Below are 24,713 nucleotides of genomic sequence, written 5' to 3' on the forward strand. Positions count from 1 at the left end.
AAACCGTAGTTGTTTCCCTTGTTTGAACCATGCTAAATCCTTACAAGTTTGGAAAGAATTGGATGAAAAATTTGGACTTTATTGCATAAACACCATTTTCCCAATTCAAGGGGAGGTAATTCTGTACTTCATGGACCAATAATGCTCATTTTTTGTAGGGTTTGTGTCCTCATTGATATAAAGACACTGTGCAAATTTGGAAAGGATCGGACAAAAAATGTGGAAGATTTTTGAAAGTTTTCACAAAATAGGCAAAAACGAATAAACATGCAAAGTTCAACGAGCTCCTGCGGCCATGTTTTTTGACGAATCAAATTTCTTTGAACAACTTTTTCAGGGGAGCCCTCTAAGGTCATCCCTGTGAAATTTTTTGAAAATCTGATGAGCGGTTTCTGACAAGAAGATTTTTTAAGGTTTTTACCATATATGGTCATGGCGGCCATCTTGGTTATGTGATCAAATTTTTTTTAACAATTCTTTTGTCCCATGACCTAGGGATGCTCCACATGAAATTTAGTTGAAATTGGCTCAATGGTTTAGTAGAAGAAGATGTTTACAAATTTGTATACGGACGGACGGACGGACGCCGGACGCTGAGTGATCACAATAGCTCACCTCGAGCTATCGCTCAGGTGAGCTAAAAATTTGTGAACAGCGGATTAAAGACGCGTCCGAAATTAACGAGGGTGGTCGAAAAATGTGCACCTTATACACTGAAAGCACGCGCTGTAACTAAACAAAACATGCCGATACATTTTCCACCAGCGTAATAATCCGGTAATATTATTATGAATGAAAGTCGCGGATCTGATCGACAGAACAGCCGAAAGTTATTTTTATGGGCGGAACTTCACATAAGACAGTACACAAGAAAAATAATATACATTGTATAAATCTTTAGTAAAAACCGCATGAGAATCGAAATATTTCGTGTACTTTATAGTTTGTTCCATTAAAAAAATAACTAAGGGAATTTTACTGGTACATTTATTATACCACCTTCATGAATGGCAAAATCAATGGTATATATTTTAACGTAATTTGTCTGAATTTCGGACATACATTTTTCTGATACTTTTTCCCCATTTATATCCAGACCAATTGATGTTGCGGGAAAATATGATCTCTGTATATCAGGTATTTTACTAGCAGGTAATTCAGGGACTCCATCTTCAGAATTAATCTCAATACTTCCATTTAAATTTTCATCTTCAGGCCCATGGATGTCATCAAAATGACCTTGTGTTTCATTCCGAAAGTCATCATACTCTTCGTATGCAAAGTCTTTCTGTTTTAAATCATAAATTTGTTCTCCATGAAAAACATTCTCCTTAACTAAAACTGATTGTTTTAAGTTCTCTGACAGAGTACCCGTCTCTAGATTTGCCACCGATTTCCACCAAATGCCACCGTTTGCCATGTAAAAGTGTGGCAAAAGGTGAAAATTTGATGGAAAACAATGAAAAATGGTGAAATGCCATCGTTTACCACTAATCGATGGAAATCAACAGTGGCATTCGATGTAAAACGGTGGAAATTTGATGACAAACAGTGAAAAATAGGACTTTGTCATTTTTTGAAGTGGAAAATGTAAATTTTGAATAGGAGGAAATGGCTCTTACAAAATTATGCAAGAAAATCTGAGTGGCAGCTAACGATGGAAAAAAAACTTCAAACAAAATGCTCTTTGACAGAACAGAAAGTGAAAAACAGTTCTTTATTCAAATTGAATGTTCATATAATAAAATGACATTTTCCGCACTTACATGCGGAAAACCAGTAAAAATATGCAGAAATATGCGGAATAATGAAGAAAATATGCGGAATAATGGGGAAAAAGACTGAAAATGTGCGGATATATAATTTTTTATGAGATTGCGGATGCTCAAAAAAATTTGTACGCATATTTTTGCGAACATTTGGTTTTTATATGCGGAAAGTAGATTTTTGTATGCAGAAAGCTTGATGTTGCATACGGAAAATACACTTTTATATGCTGAAAGTTAGGACTAGTCATTTCAGGCTATTTCACAAGTCAGATGTGTGCGGAAAACACTGTTTGTCATTTTTACAAGTATTCTGGACTTAGGCATTAAAAAAAATCTGAGTGCTGTTTCTTGTTGTAAGATCAGTAGCAGTTGCAGTTGTAGTTGTATCAGTGGCGGTGGCGGAAGTAGTGGTATGATGGTAGTAGTAGTAGTAGTAGTAGTAGAAGTATTAGTAGTAGCAGAAGCAGTAGCATCAGTAGTAGTAGTAGTAGTAGTGATAGAAGTTGTAGCAGTAGTAGTAGTTGTAAAAGTCGTAGACGTAATAGTAATAGTTGTCGTTGTGGTTGTAGTAGCAGTTGTAGTTGTTGTTGTATCAGTAGCGATGGTGGTGGTGGTAGAAGTAGTAGTAGTAGTAGAAGTTGTAGAAGCAAGTAACAGTCGTAGTAGTCGTCGGTGTAGTAGTAGCAGCAGCAGCAGTAGAAGTAGTAGAAGTAGTAGTATAAGTAGTAGTAGACATAGTGGTAGTAGTTGCTGTTGTTATTGTTGTAGTTTTTGTTGTAATAGCAGTTTTGTAGTTGTTGTAGTATCAGTGGTGGTGGTGCAGGTGGTGGTAGTGATAGTAGTAGTAGTAGTAGTAGAAGTTGTAAGAGTTGTAGTAGTAGCAGTAGTAGTTACAAGAAGTAGTAGTAGTAGTAGTATAAGTAGTAGTAGTAGTAGAAGTATTATTATTTTTATTATTATTATTATTATTATAAGTAGTAGTAATTTTGTAATCCGAAACGCACTTTCGAATTTTAATGCTAACGTGACCTTTGGCAAATTCTAGCGTCAAATAAACAGTGCTAAAATATCCTTTGTTTCATAAAAAGTGCACGTAAATTATGCAGACACGTCATTTGGAAAAGTGTGGGTGTATTTTGTGTTGTATAAATACATGAACATCACGTCAGGCGTAAATCGTGTGTTCAGTGGAAAAAAAAAACGCCCCGATTAGACGTTATTTCATCATCTCTTTAAATAGTAACAAATGCCAAATGTTTTTGATACTTAAGGAAATATGGAATGTTTATTCATCGTAAATATTTACCAGCATTTGCTTTAAAACTGGAATATACGGGATTATCGGGTAATAAGTAGCGATATTAACTGTATAATATGAACTAAATAAAACGTGTTTATATACGCATATTCAAACAATAGTTATAATAAGCTAATAATCAACGAAACAACAAATACGTCTTCACCGTCTTGATTATTGATGTCGCTTCAAACTGCTAATTTTCTCAGCTTAAATATAATAGCAAAATCAACATGCAATTAATTTATAAATCCACCATATGCTGGAGCCTTGATCACTTGTATGTGCGAAAACATAATAATTCGTGACCTTGTTTATGTGTGAAATACATACACTACGGGCGGGAAACAAACTTAATTGGCCAGACACATTAACTATGCTTACATGTATATGCTAATACAATCCGCGCACAATAAATTTATTATGATTTTAATTATAATTATAATTGTTCTTTCAAAATTTGTTAACTACATGTAACTAATAATTTTTAAAATATTTTTTATTTCATGATGCGCATCGACTCGGCATCATGTCGTGGATCGTGGCATGCTTCGGCGGACAGATGCGAAGCTTCGCGGCATACTGACGCGGCTTCAACGACTGACACGGCATCGACTCGTTTCGCCTTGCCGCCGCGGATCGCGAAATACATTTGTTCCGCGTTGGCTGTACTGTGTTTGTAACTTGCAAAGCAATTTCTACAAGTTAAAATTTCTTAACTCTGTTCAAGTTACATACACACTCTATGAATATCAAACTACATGCAGCCGAGGTTAACAAACTATCTGATAAGCACTGTGTGTTGTTGGCTTGTCTGCTGTTAATCTATTGGTTATAACATATAACAGCCTTTTCTGATTGGCTGAATTCAAACACAGATGGTTTAACATCTTGGTTTGAAATACTGGACGGTACATATGTTAGAAAATATACAGGTTAAACTTGTTAAAATGAAATTCAATTAATTTCACAAACAGTAGAGATGAATTATTCCATTACCAACAATTTCTGAAATTAATAATGTATAATTTATATCATTTGGAAAGTGACATGAAGTGTTGTTAAAGAGTGATGAATACAGTGTTTCAGCAGTGTGTCTAGGAATTATGAACAACAACTGAAGGTTTGTGCTTTTCATAATATTTCTAAATATTCCTTAAAATTAATGCTTCTTATGTCATCATTGTAGACCTTTTTTGGATGTGATATTTATGGCAAATATTAATTTAAATGCTGCTGTCATACGAATTTTCAATAAGTGCAGTTTGCAGCTTGATAAAGGAAGTAATTAGACCTAATGTGTAGAAATTAATAAGGTTGATTGTAGTATTGGAAGTTTATCATGCTAGGGAACTGATGCTTAAAGGGAGTTTTGTGCTGTGCATGATGAGCACTCAATGCTCATTAATGATGTTAATGTTTATAAATAAATAAATAAAAATTTTAGGTTTCACTGTGCATTTTCATACCAATAGAATTACACATCATTCTAATTGTAGCAATATTAAATTTGTACTAATCATTCCAACAAAATAAGTTAAAATAAAAAGATAATGTGTTAAATATATTTTGTCATAATTTTGATTAATTTTAATCTAACCTGAGCAAAAAGTGCTCATTAACTTGGCTGAAGTTCTACAGACTGAGCTATCCCGCAAGTTGACACTTTATCTCCTAAATTGACTTATTCAAAACGTGACATAAGATCAAAATTACATTTTTTTAGCAACCAGTAGGACTTCAATATTAAGGGTAGATGACTACAGATTTATTGATTTCTATGGTTTGTCATACTATTTTTGACAGCTTGATGGCCAACTTACAGAGAAACAGCAACAGTTTCAGCAGCAACTTTTCCAACAGCAGCAACTTCTCCAACAGCATCAACCACTGCAGCAGCAAAAACAACAACTCCAGCAGCAACCAACCTAGCAGCAGCGACAAACCACCCCAGCAACAACAACAGCAGCAAAAACAACTCCAGCAACAACAACCAGATCCTCAACCAGATTGTCAAGACCTGCCTGCACCAGACGCTGTCAACAGGACATAATTATGGTGGCTACACAAAAGTAATTATTAAAAAAAGTATATAATTCAAAACTACAGTGTGCGGTGGCAAACAGAAGCATCAGTTATTGCTAACTGATCAGAATTAACTTTTAACAGATTCAAACAATGTTATCTTTACTCTGTAATTTGTAAAATTATTTTTATGTCTTATTATGTCACAGAAAAGTGATGGTAAAAGAACTAATTTTCTTTGAGCAAAAAAGAAAGGAATTCCAACTTTTTATATGAAGTTACAGAATTTAATGTAAACATTTATTTCAGGCCCAGCTGCTATCAGACAACTCTGTCATAACAGATGCCAGAGTAAGGCTGCAAAGAAGTTGTTCCGCCGCCTGTACAGGGAGGAGGAGTGAAATAAAGTGAAGGACTGTGAAACACTAAAGTACTTGAAATATTCTGTTTTGTTAAGAGTGTATATATCCATTGTCTATTTCAAATAATAAATTGTTATACATTATTTCTTTACCTAATTTGTATTTTATTTATCCTTTTTTCATTTAGGTGACAGTCAAACTGAGAATGCAAAGTGCCATCAATATCCGTAAAACAAGGACTAATTGTACATCTTTTTCCACCATTTGCCATCGTCTGTGTCAAACGGAGTAAAATATTACACCGTTTTCCACTGGATGGCAAACAGTGACATTTTTTCCAAATACTCCACCGTTTACCATCGTCTGTGGCAAACGATGTAAAATTTTACATCGTTTTCCACTGGATGGCAAACGATGGCATTTGTTCCAATACTCCACCGTTTGCCATTGTTTGTCGCAAACGATGTACAATTTTACATCGTTTTCCACTGGATGGCAAACAATGGCATTTTGTTTCAATACTCCACTGTTTGCCAGAAAATGCCACCAAATGCCATTGATGATGTAAATTCTTCCACTGTCCTCTTTGTTTTCACTGTTTTTCCACCAATTTTCATCGAACTTGATGTTCCACTACTCCATTGGCATTGGCAGGGAGGGCCTGTCTGAGTATTACATGATGCCTTAAAAGCTTTGGTGGTTTGATTAGTGTGAATGGGTGATACATTTTGCAAATACCTTTCTGTCGCACTTTGGGCTACTGACAGCTTGTAAAAGAAAAACATAAGCATGTAAGGCGAATGGTGAATGAACATGATATTACTGATGTTATATCACTGGGGAAATGTTATAATCACACATTTTCATTACAAATAGCATACATCAATATCGGGGCTTTTAACAGTAGTTTGAATTGGATTATATTTTTCTTTGCAAAAAAATGTGTATATTATCCAGAATGAAAACAACTGCGATAATGTTGAAATGAATCTTGTGCATGATTTAATTTTCTAATAAATACAACTAACAAAACTGATGTTACATTCAATAGAAAAGTGCAATATTTAATATGAAACTTATGAGGAATATTACATTTGAACCAGCTACATTTCTGATGCATTCAATTACAAAAGATGTATAATTGCTTTCTTTTGTCAAGAGTTCAGTTGATCACCATGACCCAATTGATATGTCATTCAAAAAAGTTTAAATGAAAACATAACTCCTGTTAACTTAAAAAAAGAACTACAACAAGAAGCATTTAATCCATCTAAGCCAAAAAGCAAAACTTCTGTCACCTCTAATTAGAACATCAATATTTAAAAAAAACATTAAACTGATAGAGTCATATTAATTGTATTTTCTCTACAAGTTTAAAAAAAAAGAGGTCACTACCATGAATAAATCAATAGAAATTTCTTAGTATTGCAAATAGAATACCTTATATGCCGGTAACATGCCATTTTAAATCACCATTGAAAAAGAAATTTCCATTTAACAATACTTAAATAATATATTGAACAGAAAGCCTGAAGTACCTATCTGCCCTTTGTGTAGAAATATATAAACATTCTCCAGGGACAAAATGTTTTAAGCGAAATGTAAAATGTTCTTACCTGGTCAGTCTCACGTAAATATGGGTCAGACACCGACCTGTAATGACCAAACCTCTGTTCCCGTGGTAACAACGCCTGCGGTGTAGTCGGGGAGAGAGGTGTAGGCTCATAACTTGCAAACTTTGAACAATTTAAATCCAATGACTTTGTTTTTGAATTATTGAGTTCAGAACGTCGCGATTTTGCTGGGGTATTTTGCACTTCCTTCTCCTTCACCTCAAATGCCTGCGTAATGATTTTAATTATAGAATTGCTGTTGGGAACGTTCACCCTGTTCTTGTTCTCGTTACTCCTATGAGATTCGTTCACACTGTTTTGCCACTTTTGTAACACGCTGTCCTGCGACTTTTGCGTCTGCAGAGGTCTTGCCTTACTGGCTGAAATGTTCGAGCTACTTTTGTTTTTCACCAAGGACTCATCATCACTCAGTATCTTGTTCGGTGTTGAAGATTTGTCAGAGGAAGAGAACACGATGTCATTATCGCCCGACTGATGATTCTCTGAGTCTGAGTGACTGTTGTCTTCTCCACTTGAGTCTTTGGCCCATGGTGCAACCTCAGGCAACTTTGGTACCAGCGGGTCCTGTAAACATCAGTTATTTGCTGCACATTCTGGGAAAACTGGGCTTGTTGCATGAGCGAAATTGTGTACCAGTTAAGCCTGTGCAGTCAGAACATGCTTATCAGGGAAGCAACTTTCTGCCTATACTAGATTTTGAAGAAACTTCTTTCAAACGAAAAATTCAATAAAAGGAGAAAGTGTCGTCCTTGATAAGCCTGTTCATACCGCACAATCTAATCTGCAATCAGCCCTGTTGTCATAAAATCCAGCTTACATATGCATTATAATGTAATAGATGACTCCGTATTGATTCAGTAGATGACTCTTGTATATAATTTATATAAAAAAAATATAAACAATCTGTTATATAACATAGTTGCTGTATTTATATCAAACATACCTTTGTTAACTTTTGTCAGATGACTTTTAAATGCATCTTCAAGATGAGAATGTTGAGAGAATTCTACGCAACTACACGTTCTTTTGGGTAAACTATGAAAGTACATGCTCATGTCAGACAGCATTTCATGTGAAATATTGATTACAATTAACTAAATGAGTAAAACAAACCACTGCAGGCTTTGATTTTGGTGATGCCATAGTTCTTGTGGTTCTCTCTATGGTGATTGCAGGTTCATCATCCATTGGGTAGACATTCATTGACTTGCGTCCAGAACGGTTTTCTCTGCAAAACCAAAACATATTTAAATTTGAACTGTTTCATCTTAAAGATGGGGCTAAAATTATTCCTTTGAGTGGATGGCATTATAATCGATGATGATCACCATTTAATGAAGCAGACCTAGAAACTTCAAAAGTAACCAGAAGCGGTTTTCATAATTACCATCTTTAAAATATTTTCTGAATATTTTCTGAATGAAAATATTGTATAACATTGAATGCATGATATCAAATCCCATAAATGTGTCTGCACATCTCTGTGCACCTAAGTTTTTTTTATAAATATATTACAGTAAAGGATTGTTTAAAAAAAAATTGCTGCTTTTTTATAAATAACATTTCATTTCATGCAACCTTTTGAAAATGCTTCTAACATAGCTAAGGCAATCATACTAAAAGGAATAGTAAATGAGAATTAAATAATGTGGATGTTGTTTCTTTCACTTTTCAGTTTAATCTTTGTCAAACATCAAATGGTAAAACATCAAGACTAAGGAAAACAAATATGTTAAAAAAAGATAAAACATTTTTACTGAGCTCAAACCGGAGACCGTTAGAACCAGGAACAGACTGAAGCACCTTAAAAACTCAACAATAAAAATGTATTAAATTTGATGCTGACAAACCACATATGGTGCAATTTATCTGAGTTTCTATGACTCCTGTTCTTACACCAGTTTGCCAGACCTTACTTTTCTGACATGATCTGTCTGAATGTCTTGTGTCGTCTGTTGTCTTCCTCTGGTTGCTCGTCAAGGTTGTCTGGATCCCCCAGCGGCAGGTGGACAGACTTGCAACGCTGCTTCTTCCAGTTGGACACTAGGTTCTGCAGAGGAAAAATTATGAACATGTTCAGTTATAATGAAGTTCGTTTGTTGCACTTATCACCACTTTTCAATAATAATTCAGTCATCGTATGGCCGTCAGTTGACCTATTCACACTTTACCTGGATATGCTGATATTCCAATACTTGGGGCTCCTACTTTTTTCTGTAACTGACAATGACACTATATATATATGTAACTACAGTTAGATTAGATATGATTATTTTTGATAACTGACAATTAACTACAATTAGATGTAGGTGAAAATTTTCCTAGAAATACATAAATGGCAAAATAAACTGTCAGTCTTGTACAGGTTTTGCAACAGCATGAACAGAAAACTGAAAATGTGACAGAATTAGTTTTATGTTCTTTATTATCATCCTTCTCATGGGTCAAGCGGTTCAACCCTTTAAAGGGAGAAAAGGGTTGATTAGTTCACTTTAAATAAAGTGCTAGCAATTATGCAAAACAGTTTGTTTTTAGCACCATGCACCAAGGTAATTTTAAGCATTAACAAACCTTGGAAACCAATCAGAAGAGGCAACCTTATCAGAAACATTGTATATGAGAAAGATTATTAATTAATGGGAGTTAAATCTACTTGTAGAAATATGGAAAATATTACTGATTTACATGCCTTTTTGGTTTTTATTTCTTACACATTGGACTTGAGAAATGTACATGCCAGTGTTTGAATCAAATTTTATAAGTGGACCTGAACTACTGATACACTTGCTTATTGCTTTAGGACAAGTTGGATTTTAGCTTGAAAAACAAACACAAAAACCAGTGAGTGAAATTGAGATTTCCATATTCCAGGTACACCTATGCATGTTCAAACTGATAAATATATATATCTTAATTCATTCAGTGGTTGTATTGAGTTTGGGTTAAAATAATCATATATCATTCAAAGCATGCAAGTCCATCCCTTAAAGCAAGTACTTATGAAATATTGAAGCATGAATGAAGTTGTAAAGACTTTTTGTCTAATAAATAAACAGCAGCAAAAAACTTTTGTAAACCAATAATGATGGTAAATAAATAATTGCTGAAATTGAATAGTATTTTTCATATATCAGACATTTTACAATTGATATGTTTTAAAGATAAGCAATATCTGCTGGCTGGCTAAGAAAACATTTGATATGTTATAAATAAAATGTTACAAGTTGTAATGTAAAAAATTTATGTTAATGTTAAAATGCCACCCATGGCGGGGTTTTATAATAGCAACATAAGCAATATTTAAATATACTGCCTAATCCCTATAAATCATAGAAAATCCTGCTGACCAATTTCAATTCTTCCTACATATAAATAAATGTTTCAATAACCTGTCAATGGGCTGCAATAAACAGACTTTTGCAGCCAGTTTAATAATAAGCCCTATTTACATAAACTAACCATTTACAGTCAATTTCGTTCAATGCCAGCCAGCTGTGCACACAATCCGTCCCAAAGAATTCAAAACAAAAAAAAATACTGAATAAAAATCGTAACACTTTTTCCTTAACTGGAAAGTGTAGAATAACATTGCCTGTATTCAACGGTTTTGATTCTTAAAAGCTGAGGAAAAAAAACGATGCAAATAATGTCTGAGTCATTTAAACCTTTGGAATTAGAAGAATTTCCCCTAAGAAGTCTAAGGATGCTACGTCAATTAAGCTTTACGTTGACAATCTGCTTCCAATGCGAAAAAATGTGTTTAACAACTTGGGGCTGTCAAAACTGATATGATTGGCTATGTTCCGAAATGATTGCCAATCAATTTTTCCTTCAACTATGTTACTGGTCAAGATTGGGCCATGTATTTGCCATAGAATGAATACTCACACAACACTATAGCATTCCACTATTATGTAAAATTAAACTTGTGTTTTCAGCATTCAGCTTTAATTACAGGACAAATACATTTCATACTAAAAAAAAACTTTAAAATAAAAGTATTAGACAGTTGAACAGAGTTGCAGCTTTGTGTAGCACAGTTTTTTAATGGAAAGTATGCTTTTAATTTGATCAACTAGACTTAATGATTAATATAGTAAAATGAAAATTACAGCGTATCAATTAATATTTAATTCCCAAAAGGCTTTGGCACATAATTTTAATAGAGATACAAGAGTTCCGCGGTCGGAGATGACCGCATTGAAGCCGGATTTTTGATTTAAATGACAGGAAAGTACCTTTCGTGTTTTTGTCAATGCAATACTTAAATTACTGAAATATTGTTCAAAGGTCAAAATGAAATGTGAGTACTTTTCAAGGCATGAGCAAACCTTGTGTTATGTTTTGAATGCATGCAGTGGTCATCTACTAGTTCTGGCCAACCTCCATATCAAGTTTGAAGACTCTAGGTCTAAGCATACCAAAGTATTAACAACTTTAACATATTTACATCCAAGGTCACAGTGACCTCGACCTTCAAATGAATGACCTTGAAATGACCAGTGGTCATCTAAGTGTGCTTGCAAACCTTTACGTCAAGTTTGAGATTCTAGGTCCAAGCATACCAAAGTTACAACAATTTTAACATTTTAACATTTAAGTTCACAGTGACCTTGACCTTCAAATGAATGACATTGAAATGAATGACCTTGAAATGACCAGTGGTCATCTAAGTGTGCTTGCAAACCTTTACGTCAAGTTTGAGATTCTAGGTCCAAGCATACCAAAGTTATAACAATTTTAACATTTTAACATTGAAGGTCACAGTGACCTTGACCTTCAAATGAATGACATTGAAATGAGCAGTGGTGATCTTCTAGTACTGGCCAACCTTTATGTCAAGTTTGAAGACTCTAGGTACAAGCATACCAAAGTTATAACATGGAATAAGAACTTTAACATTTTTACCTACCAAAGTTATAAGAACTTTAACATTTTTACATTCAAGGTCACAGTGACCTTGACCTTAGAATGAATGACCTTGAAATGACCAGTGGTCATCTAAGTGTGCTTGCAAACCTTCATGTCAAGTTTGAAGACTCTATGTCCAAGCATACCAAAGTTATAACAATTTTAACATTTTAACATTTAAGGTCACAGTGACCTTGACCTTCAAATGAATGACATTGAAATGACCAGTGGTCATCTTCTAGTACTGGCCAATCTTTATTTCAAGTTTGAAGACTCTAGGTACAAGCATACCAAAGTTATAACATGAAATAAGAACTTTAACATTTTTACATTCAAGGTCACAGTGACCTTGACCTTCAAATGAATGACCTTGAAATGTCCAGTGGTTACTTACTAGTTCTGGCCAACCTTCATGTCAAGTTTCAAGACTCTAGGTCCAAGCATACCAAAGTTATAACAACTTTAACATTTTTACATTCAAGGTCACAGTGACCTTGACCTTCAAATGAATGACCTTGAAATGTCCAGTGGTTACTTACTAGTTCTGGCCAACCTTCATGTCAAGTTTCAAGACTCTAAGTCCAAGCATACCAAAGTTATAACAACTTTAACATTTTTATATTGAAGGTCACAGTGACCTTCACCTTCAAATGAATGACCTTGAAATGACCAGTGGTCATCTGTTAATCCTGGCCAACCTTCATGTCAAGTTTGAAGACTCTAGGTCCAAGCATACCAAAGTTATACCATGAAATAAGAACTTTAACATTTTTACATTCAAGGTCACAGTGACCTTGACCTTCAAATGAATGACCTTGAAATGACCAGTGGTTACTAACTAGTTATGGCCAACCTTCATGTCAAGTTTCAAGACTCTAGGTCCAAGCATACCAAAGTTATAACAACTTTAACATTTTTTATATTGAAGGTCACAGTGACCTTGACCTTCAAATGAATGACCTTGAAATGACCAGTGGTCATCTGTTAATCCTGGCCAACCTTCATGTCAAGTTTGAAGACTCTAGGTCCAAGCATACCAAAGTTATACCATGAAATAAGAACTTTAACATTTTCGAGCACGCCGCCACCCCGCCCGCCCGCCTGCCCGCCCGCCCGCCCCCCCGCCCGCCCGACAACATCAATCTATAAGCCGAGATTTTTTCGAAAAAAATCCGGCTAAAAATTACTTAAGAGAATAATTTAATACAAGAGCTGTCAGAGGACAGCGCGCTCGACTATTCGAGTGCATGACAGTATAACGTAAGCCATCTCAAAAATAAGAAAACACATTTTTTTTTTTTTGGGGGGGGGGGGGGGGGGGGGGGGGGAGTATAATGTGGGTGTGTGATCATTTAATAGATGATCTTTGCAAAATAAGAAAAAAAAAATTGGTAGGGGGGGAGGGGCGGGGGGGGGGCGTGGGGGATAGTTTGGGTGGAGTGCATTGTGGTATGTCAGGACAAAAGTGTTGTTTTGTCAAACTTTAACATAGATTTATCAATAATATGCATATTCTAAGTATAAAAGGGGCCATTATTCTGTCAAAATGCTTGATACAGTTGTCTGCTCTTGTTTATAGGTTGGGGTCATGTTGGTAAACAAGTATGCAAAATATGAAAGCAATATGTCAAGGGACACAGAAAATATTTGGGGTAGTACGCAAACTTTAACATAGATTCTTCAATAATATGCATATTCTAAGTAAAAAAGGGGCAATAATTATGACAAAATGCTTGATAGAGTTGTCTGCTCTTGTTTATAGGTTGGGTCATGTAGGTAAACAAGTATGCAAAATCTGAAAGCAATATGTTAAGGATATAGGAAATATAATTTGAGGTAGTACGCAAACTTTAACATAGATTTATCAATAATATGCATATTCTAAGTATAAAAGGGGCAATAATTCTGTCAAAATGCTTGATACAGATGACTGCTCTTGTTTATAGGTTGGGGTCATGATGTTTAACCAGTATGCAAAATATGAAAGCAATATGTCAAGGGACATTGAAAATAGTTGGGGTAGTACGCAAACGTTAACATTTGCTGCATATTCTAAGTGGAAAAGGGGCCATAATTATGACAAAATGCTTGATAGAGTTGTCTGCTCTTGTTTATAGGTTGGGGTCATGTTGGTAAATAAGTATGCAAAATATGAAAGCAATATGTCAAGGGACATTGAAACAAGGGCTGTTTGTAAAACATGCATGCCCCCCATATGGGCTCTCCGTTGTAGTGAGAGCCATTGTGTGAATATGTTTTTTGTCACTGTGACCTTGACCTTTGACCTAGTGACCTGAAAATCAATAGGGGTCATCTGCGAGTCATGATCAATCTACCTATCAAGTTTCATGATCCTAGGAATAAGCGTTCTTCAGTTATCATCCGGAAACCATTTTACTATTTCAGGTAATCGTGACCTTGACCTTTGACCTAGTGACCTGAAAATCAATAGGGGTCATCTGCGAGTCATGATCAATCTACCTATCAAGTTTCATGATCGTAGGCCTAAGCGTTCTTGAGTTATCATCCGGAAACCATTTTACTATTTCGGGTCACTGTGACCTTGACCTTTGACCTAGTGACCTGAAAATCAATAGGGGTCATCTGCGAGTCATGATCAAACTACCTATCAAGTTTCATGATCCTAGGCCTAAGCGTTCTTCAGTTATCATCCGGAAACCATTTTACTATTTCGGGTCATCGTGACCTTGACCTTTGACCTAGTGACCTCAAAATCAATAGGGGTCATCTGCGAGTCATGATCAATGTACCTATGAAGTTTCATGATCCTAGGCCCAAGCGTTCTTGAGTTATCGTCTGACAACCACCTGGTGGACGGACCGACCGACCGACAGACCGACATGAGCAAAGCAATATACCCCCTTTTCTTCGAAGGGGGGCATAAATAGTTGGGGCAGAACGCAAACTTTAACATTTGCTGCATATTCTAAGTGGAAAAGGGGCCATAATTATGACAAAATGCTTGATAGAGTTGTCTGCTATTGTTTATAGGTTGGGGTCATGTTGGTACACAAGTATGCAAAATATAAAGCAATATGACAAGGGAGTTGAGTTGTGTCCCTTGATAATGGCCGCACGTGAAAATTGCGCTCTTGAAAAATCTCAATAATTTTCAAAATGGCTATCAATACTGTGCTTTACAGGATACGAATTGGATTATTTGTGATGGCTATAAAGACAAGAAGCAGAGTGTGTTCATTGTGTGTGAGTAAAAGGAGTATTAGTGTCTGTTTGCGTCTAATTATTTTTCTGTCTATGTTGATGTTACTGGGTGGGGATGTGGAGACGAATCCTGGACCGCCACGTTCACAAAAACAACGGACTTTATGGTTCGCTGAAACAGTAGCAAGGCCTACAGAGACGACCACAACGCCCGCGAGTGCATGGGACGCTCAGTTAAACACAAACCAATCTAACCAGGACAATGAGGTAATGTGTTTTCTCAGAGAAATGAAAGCCGAAGTGTGCTCGGACTTATCTACGATAAACTCAAAAGTTGATGACATAAGTAACACAGTAAATATGCAGTGTTTTTTATGGCAATTTCGGGGCCGATATTCAACCACATTCCCCTAAAAAATGAGTATATATTTTTCCCCCTTTTTGTAAAAAAAATCCCCTCCAGGAGTAAAAAAAAAAAAAAAAAAAAATTCTTTTTTTAGAAAGAACTGTTTCATAATCATGACAAATATATCTCAAATTTATTTCATAAATAACTAACAAAGTATATAACTATAATTTATATGATTTTTAATTATTATAAAGTGTTATATTAAATTAGATTAGTTTTTTCCAAATCAGTGGACTTTTCCACATGAATTGCATTTTTCTCCCGAAATGGCCAGGAAAAGGCCTGATGTATCTATATAATGTCAATATTTGTTGATAAAAACAGTCCAATTTGGTTCATTTTATTGATAAAAAATGCTCAAATTTGCCATTTAATCGATTTAAAAAAAATCAATTCGACTCAAAATGGCTAAGAAAACTGAGACTGTGCATGAAGGCTGAACTGTCTGAAACTAATGTTGAAAAAATCATTGATATATATTTCAGAAAAAGGACAGAGACATTCTGCTGTGAATATTATATTCATACAAACATGTGTATTCATATAATAAATATCATTACATATAAAAGAGTAAATTTTTATTTTCCCCTTTTCCTAAAAAACGACGCATTTTCCCCTTTGGACGGGCCCCGCCACCATTCCCCTATAAGTGAAAAAAAACACTGATATGTTAAAATCAGAAAATGAATCGCTCAAAAAAGAAAATCAAGAAATGAAGAAGCAAATGCATAGCCTTTGTTCGAAAATTGATAGTTTAGAGGGTCATTCACGACGGAATAATCTGCGTTTTCTCGGGATATCGGGTACAAGAGGGGAGAAGTGGGAGGATAAGGAACAGAAAGTACGACATTTCATCAAAGACACACTTTGGTTGCCCGATTTTGAGCACTTCGAAATAGAAAGAACACACAGAGTGGGTAATACAAATTCTGAAAACCCCCAAATTGTCGCAAAGTTTTCTCGCTACAAAGACCGTGAGACCGTACTCAAAAAAATCAAGGCAAGTTTTGGACAGCCATTGTGTGAATATTTTTTTTTGTCACTGTGACCTTGACCTTTGACCTAGTGACCTGAAAGTCAATAGGGGTCATCTGCCAGTCATGATCAATGTACCTATGAAGTTTCATGATCCTAGCCATAAGTGTTCTTCAGTCATCATCCGGAAACCATTTTACTATTTCGAGTCACTGTGACCTTGACCTTTGACCTAGTGACCTGAAAATCAATAGGGGTCATCTGCCAGTCATGATCAATGTACCTATGAAGTTTCATGATCCTAGGCCTAAGCGTTCTTGAGTTATCATCCGGAAACCATCTAGTGGACGGACGGACTGACCGACGGACGGACGGACCAACTGACCAACATGTGCAAAACAATATACCCCCTCTTCCTCAAAGGGGGGCATAATAAAGCTAAAATTATCTCCAGGATTTTCTCAGAAACCCTGTTACCAGAAAACAACAGAAAAAGTGATGCCTGAAATAACTTGGTTCAAAATAGCCAGAATATCTGAGACGGAATCAAAAGTAAACACTGGCAAACGCATGACCTTGAATTTAAATGTTCTGGGAGAAAAAGCATAGAATGGGCAGAGAATTCTGTCGCACAAATGGAACAGAATATTGCTGGTCTTATCTACACAAATCAGAAACTTTTTTTTCATCTCAACAAGATATAAAGTGCGTTTTTTATGTTATCAAATGCAATGCAGCAACCATTGATCTCATTCACAGAAGCTGGAGCACAATCATTATAATGGAAAATGACCCCTCATCCAAGCTTTAGTGATGGATGAAGGGGCATTATTGGAAATAAAGCCTGAGGCTGAGCATGTATAATTTAGCATATTGTTCCGACGATATTTCTAATCGATCGCGATTTAAAGCATAAAAACAAATCGAGTATACCTCACTCCAACCGGAAGCGCTCTTCAATCGGAAGTCATAATTTACAGTAAAAAGAATGTTTTGTTGCATTACTTCATAAAGGGTGGGAAATCCATTGATTCCTTTTGTAAACAAAATATATAATGTTCAAATGGGATGGGAATATACATGCTCAGCCTCAGGCTTTATTTCCAATAATGCCCCTTCATCCATCACTAAAGCTTGGATGAGGGGTCATTATTTTCCATAAAGCCTTCTGGCTTTCACATGTATAATTAAGCATCTTTAAAAAGCAACAAAACCATTCTTTCCATAGAATTATATATAATACAACACAAAAAATAAAAAGTGTAACAAATATCAATTCCAAATAAGTATTGTCTTCCACTCTTATATGAATGCACCATATCTGTTATAAAATGTATAACATATTCAAAAGCATTATGTAAAATACAAAACATATTTGATATTTGAACAACACAAAAGACCATGTCCATAAGAAATATTGTGTCTAATCAACATGAGAACTCAAAACAGCTTGGGAGAATGAGACATTTTCATTTGTTAAAGCCGTTTGAAGATAAAATTTTCGAAAGTTTTTATCCGACTTCCAGTCTGCAGTGTCCAATATATTTTTTAAACTACATCCTCTACTAAATGCAGCCGAGGTGGATGCACTTCTATACGAATGTGCCTTAAAGATTTCAGAATTGACACCCGACATAGTCAACACATCTTTCAACCATCTAGCAATGGTGCTAGAGGAAACTGGTTGAAAAGTTGTATATGATATAAAAAACTGTGACGATTTCCTAATCGTTTTAGTAACTCTAAGATAATGTAAAACAGTATGCATAACACATAATTCTTCTTTGTCATAATGATCTTTTTTAAGCACAAATGCATCACCCATTTTAGTCGTTTTCAATAGTTTAGGAAATGTAAACACAACTGCCTGTTGTTCCTTATACAAGTTATTAACATTCATAGAAACTAAAGTCTGTGCTCTTGGAGCTGTAGCCAGTGCAATCAGTGCTACCAATTTCAATGTCAACATTTTCAATGTCAGATTATTCAAAGGATAAAGAGACATTAAATATTTTAAAACAACTGATACATCCCACGTGAATCTATAACGCGGTACAGGTGGCTTACTATGAAAACAACCTTTAAGGTATCGTTTCACTAAGAAACAATTCTGACACCAAGAATTTCCGAAAAAAGGTAATGTCTATAGAAGCATTGATTTGTGTGTGTTAAGAACTGAGTAAGATTTATTATTATACTTTAAATAATAAAGATAATCAACTACTTTAATTTCAGTCGTAATAAGGGGATTAACTTTCCTTCGTAAACACCAAAAATACCATCGTTTCCACGCCAGGTCATATTGCTTCCTAGTTCCAGGTCTCCATGACTGGATGATAGTGTTTGCAGTTTCTGGTAAAAGTCCTTGACTCTCAAGTGATTTCCGGATAAGACTGCTGCGCCCATGATGATCTTCTTTGCTAACGGATGCTCCTGTCCGTTGTGTGGCAGGGTGAGCAAGTCCCTGTGTTTTGGTAGCCTGACAGGAAAATCAGATAGAATAGTCATCATCATAGAAAACCATGTTTGAGACCTCCATATAGGAAAAACTACTATAGCTTTCTCTACTTTATCAGTTTTAATTTTATTGATTACTTTCCCCATAAGATTAAATGGGGAGGAAATATATGGAACTTCAGTTTTCCAACAAATACTAAATGCATTAGTATATGTTGATCCACTTGGTTCTGGAAACCAAGAGACAAATCTATCTATCTGCTTGTTAATTCTGGATGCAAAAAGATCTATTTTAGGTACAAAAAACTGAGAAGTAATTCTACAAAAAATATCTGCTTTTAACATCCATTCTGTTGCATCAGAAAAATTTCTTGAATAAAAATCAGCTGTATTTAAAACACCTGGGACATGAATAGCAGACAAATACACTTTCCTTTCAATACACCATTGCCAAATATCTATGGCTAACAAATCCATAGAAATTGATGTTATGCCACCCATGTCATTAATATATTTTATTGCTGATATGTTATCAGATTGACATACAATGATTGTAAAGCATAGAAAATTGCAAGTAATTCTAAATAATTATTTGATAGAGCAGATTCTTCAGGATTCCATCTGCCGTTAGAATATCTTTCAGTGTCTAACTCTTCACAACCCCATCCTTGCTTAGATGCGTCAGTCCGACATCTCGACTGAATCGAAAAAGGACGAATCCGTTTTCCATTTTTTAATCTTATATTCTCTATCCACCACAAAAGTTCCATTTTACTTTCATCAGATAAAATCATCTTTTGATTAAAATCTGTACTAGAATTCAAACCGTGAATTTTGTTTCTTTCCAAAGTCCTATAATGTAGGAGTGCCTCCAAAACTGCATAAAATGCATTAATAATCAATCCTATAAATGACGCCAATTCTCGTACAATAATTGTATTTTTACTATAAATATTTTGAGCGTACAAAATAATCTTTTGTAACTTTTCTTCTGTGAGGAAAACCATGAATTGAACACTGTCAATAATAAATCCAAAAAAGACCATCCTTTGTGTAGGGATCAGAACCGATTTTGAATGGTTAATGGTATAACCTAATTTCTGCAAAGTGTCAATCATTGTTAGTGTGATAGCCTTACAAACAGCTTGATTCAGGTTCATATTCAACGAGTCATCAATGTAGTATGAACAGCGTATGCCTAACTGTCGAAAATAGGATTACACTGGTTTTAAAAATTTTGTAAAAATATATGGGGCAGATGCCAATCCGAACGGAAGACAACTGAACAAGTACAACACTTCGTTCCAATAAAATTTAAGATATTTCTGGCTTTCTTTATGAATTGGTATAGAATAATATGCTTGTTCCATGTCTACTGATGTCATGAAATCATTTTCTTGTAATAAATCCAAAACAACATTAAATGTTTCTTGTTTGAAATGATGGTATGTTACAAACTCATTCAAGGCTTTAAGATTAATTACTGGTCTAAATTTACCACCAGGTTTTGGTACAATGAATATATTTGATATGAACTCATTTGGTTCTGATATGGATACCTTTATGGCACCTATTTCCAATAATTTTTTAATTTCAGTATCTATTATAATTCGCTGTTCATTATTAAATTTAATACTATTTGGAAGTTTTTTCTGAACAGGCTGTTTGTAAAATTCAATGGAATAACCATTGACAACATCTAGTATCCATGGGTCAGTGGTTAGTTTTTCCCAACTTTCAAAACAATTTTTAAGTTTACCGACCGAGGAATCTACTTGTCGTTTGGGTAAGCTGAAGTAGCTCCTACCCGGCCTGCTCTGGCCCTGAAAGATCTTGAGAAATTTCCTCTCTGTACAGGATATGGCTGGAATCTATAATTCCCAGAATATCCTCTGCGAAATGGTCTGTTGGTTCCACATCCCCGCCATGGTTTGTAGGACCCATACTGGGAATCCTTAGCAATATATGCCATCGAGTCACATGATTTAATTTCCTTGGACACATCATCGCCAAACAGATTCTTTGTAATAGGCATTGATATATTACATAGTTTAAAGTATTTCTTTTTCAAATGAGGACGAATGCTGTAGCGCCTCTTTACTGAAATATTGTACTGTACTTGACCAAGCAATGTAAGTGTGTCCGACAAAAGGGTTTTTGTTCCCTGATTTAATGCAGCCGATTTCAAATTTTCAGCTAATTTGATTACCGGTACCATGGCTGTGGCAACAATATTCTGAATTTCAGCCAAACCTCTGTCTTGTGTGTGCACTCTTTTATCTAATATTTTCCAGATTTCAGGATTAACAAGTGGTGGTCCAGCCATATCAACATTTTCAGGAATCTTATATTTCTTTGCAATGTCCTCTATATCGCACTGAGAAGTGCATGCCACATTAATCAATTTTGCTAAAGATTTAGCAATGGGTTTATCTGTTTCTAAAGCCTTCAATTTAGGAGGCTGCCAATTTTCATCCTCAGAAGTAACTGAGCCAAACAGTTCTTCTTCAATATTCTTAGACCTAGAAGGTCCTGGAGTTTCAGTGTCTGAAACATCCTCTGAATTTATTTGCACATGTAAATTTGGCCGATCCACCTCTTGATAAGAATATTCATCAAATGCATCAAAATAGTGGGGGTCAACATCTGGAATACCCAGTTTCTGTCTTAATTTTACAATATCTTCCTTTGAGAGCTGATTTATATCAATAGAAGATAATGGCAACTAATGATTATGACTAACTGGTTTTAACGTTTCTCTTTAGTAGTCACGGTGGAAACCTCAACCATAGAAGCAACATATGGTGTATCAACGATATCACCAGATTCGAAACCGGAAAACTCCGAGTCTCCGTTCACATCCGATAAGTCGAGAACATCGTTCTCAACAGAGCTCATTTTTACCAATTATAAACAAATATAAGAATACTTGCCTATAAATAAATATTTATAAACAAGGACAGCGTCCTTGTGAGCCCTTTTCTTTATACTAAACACAAAATATTCTAAGTTAAAACGCGTGTGTGAAAAAAGCACTAAAAAATCGTGCCTACCTTGTCGATCGCCGAAACAATTATGACTTCCGATTGAAGAGCTCTTCCGGTTGGAGTGAGGTATACTCGATTTGTTTTTATGCTTTAAATTGCGATCGATTAGAAATATCGTCGGAACGATATGCTAAATTATACATGTGAAAGCCAGAAGGCTTTATGGAAAATAATGCTAGCATTTCTAGGGCCGGACTCAATAATAATGAGCATAATTTCAAGTTAACTGTAGCATTGGTATGGCACAATAGTCGATGACAAGTTTTGTAGTATTGGTATGGCACAATAGTCAATGACAAGTTTTGTAGTATTGGTAAGGCACAATAGTCAATGACAAGTTTTGTGTTGCACATATTGGCATGTATTTTATTGGCAGTTGGTAACTTGCTTTAAATAAATGTGGATAGTTACAAGAATTTTGTCCTCATATGTTTTTTAAATGTTCATTATTCGTATTATTTTCCATAAAATAATTGATCAGGCATCTGGGGAAACTGTGCTTAATGCATGTACACAAATTTTCATACATAAATAAGTATTTGAAGTCAAGTCTGTTCAGCCTTATCTTGGATGACATTTTCTGCCTTGATTTTCAAAGAAAATACTAATTTTCTTTTAAACAAAACATTCCATAACGGCGGAAGATGTCATCCCTGATTGGCATGTGCTGACTTCAAAGACTAATCTTGGATGATACTTTATTAGCATGCATAAAGCCCTGATTTTAAAAGCGTGACAAAATTATAAATTCAGTACGAACAAAAAAATGTTGCCCCTCCCCCAATCTACTTATTATAATCAGAGGTATGATTTAAGAACCACTTCAGGGCAGGAAAAACCCTACCTCCTTACAGAGTACAAGAAAACTCTTCATTTGTACATACATCTAGCAAAGTTCATAACTATGTGTAACTGAAGTTTGGCATTTAAAGTGGGGAAATCAGCTGAAAGGAGGAGAAATCACACCCGAGTATAAAAATACTTACATTCCATTTGAGGCTGATTGAACTTTTTGATTTCTTGTCGAATTTTGGCGGCTGAGGAGGATCAGGTTCACAGGTCTTGGTCATAAAACTGATGGCTTCAGTGGGGGAGCCTCTGTAGTCCCCAAACACTGCACACACTCTGAAACATGAGCGTTTTTTTTAGACATGTTCTGAGAAAACTGGACTAAATGTATGTGCGATAAGCGTTGTCCCAGATTTGCCTTTGCAGTTTAGAGGGAGAGGATTCTTAGCAATAACTACAGTTTAGGCGGAAAGTGTTGTCCCTGATGAGCCTGTGCGGACTGCACACTTTAAGCTCATGCATTAAGCTCCATGTTCCCATGTACTACAGTAAGCCTTCTTATTAACCATCCTACGACAACCTTAAGTAACTATTCACTTTTTGACAATGCATGATTGCTTAAAAGCAACTTCTATGATTATAGTTAATTTCGTTGATTATCCATCCATTTACTTTTCAATCATCCACATTACATTTATTTAAGAAAAATACTGAAAATGAATATTGTTCTGTTTGGCGCTACAATTTAAGCATTAACTTCAATTTGTCTTATAATCATTGAGAAAACAGGGCCCAGGTGAGGAAAAATACCCTTAAGTCTTTGCTAATTAAAAGATCTGTTTAAGTAAAGAACTATTTGTGAAAGACTCTTGTCACTAATTTTATGACACTGAAAGATGGAAATCACCCAAAAGAGGAGGATATCACAACATTCAAAGATGGGTTAAGCAGTTTGGTTGTAGGACAAGAAATCACACCATTTAGATGGGGTTTGGTGAGGGAGAAATCAGAGCATTTAGATGGGGTTTGGTGAGGGAGAAATCACAACATTTAGATGAGGTTTGGTGAGGGAGAAACCACACCATTTAGATGGGGTTAAGTGATGGAGAAATCACATCATTTAGATGGGGTTTGGTGAGGGAGAAATCACAGCATTTAGATGGGGTTTGGTGAGAGAGAAATCACAGCATTTAGATTGGGTTTGGTGAGGAGAAATCACAGCATTTAGATGGGGTTTCGTGAGAGAGAAATCACAGCATTTAGATGGGGTTTGGCAAGGGATAAATCACAGCATTTAGATGGGGGATGGGTAGAGAGGCAGTAATTCTGTGCAACAATTGTCTCTGATTTATACAGCTGGCAAATAATATGCTTAGTTTTCAGTTCACAAAGATCTTGGTGTCATTGTCATTTCAGTGAATAATTAAGCAACAGACTATACAGTGTTCTTAATTCATTCCAGACACTGCATAATCACTTCAACTATCAGACAACAATAGATGACTAATACCCAAAGCATTCAACAAATACATTTGCAGTAATTAACTTAAATTATTTCTTCTGTAACATGCATTTAACTGCCTGGCTATCATTTAATTTAAGCTCATTAGTCAATTAAGAATTTCATGTAAGTTAATTAGCAAATGATGAAGGAAAGAATGACAATTAAGAAAGCAACATGGGAACACTTACTTTAAATGATACTCTGTCGCTGGTTTTAGATCCTTTAATGCAATTTCTGAAGCATCCCCTCTGAAAAACAAGCCAAACACGTGCTAAGCTCAGTATTGCATGGATAAACTAACTGTTCATAAAGAATGGTAAATGGGGACCAATTATACACATATGATCATTT

General features: G+C 35.3%; 2 protein-coding genes across 2 annotated transcripts in view; one reads left to right on the plus strand and one right to left on the minus strand.

Moving 5' to 3' along the window:
* LOC127867437 (uncharacterized) overlaps nt 1-24,713 on the plus strand; it is a 221,551-nt gene that overhangs the window by 117,326 nt on the left and 79,512 nt on the right. The window lies entirely within an intron of this gene.
* The window catches only part of LOC127869783 (uncharacterized), a 66,844-nt gene continuing 48,099 nt past the window's right edge, over nt 5,969-24,713 (minus strand). The window contains exons 8-13 of the mRNA XM_052412444.1: nt 24,551-24,610; nt 23,056-23,194; nt 9,004-9,137; nt 8,201-8,315; nt 7,070-7,651; nt 5,969-6,220 (exon numbers count right to left, since the gene is read on the minus strand). Of these exons, the coding sequence (XP_052268404.1) occupies nt 5,969-6,220; nt 7,070-7,651; nt 8,201-8,315; nt 9,004-9,137; nt 23,056-23,194; nt 24,551-24,610 (1,282 nt within the window). The remainder of the gene's footprint in view (nt 6,221-7,069; nt 7,652-8,200; nt 8,316-9,003; nt 9,138-23,055; nt 23,195-24,550; nt 24,611-24,713) is intronic.

The sequence above is a fragment of the Dreissena polymorpha genome, chromosome 2, assembly GCF_020536995.1.
Source record: "Dreissena polymorpha isolate Duluth1 chromosome 2, UMN_Dpol_1.0, whole genome shotgun sequence".
NCBI lineage: Eukaryota > Metazoa > Mollusca > Bivalvia > Myida > Dreissenidae > Dreissena > Dreissena polymorpha.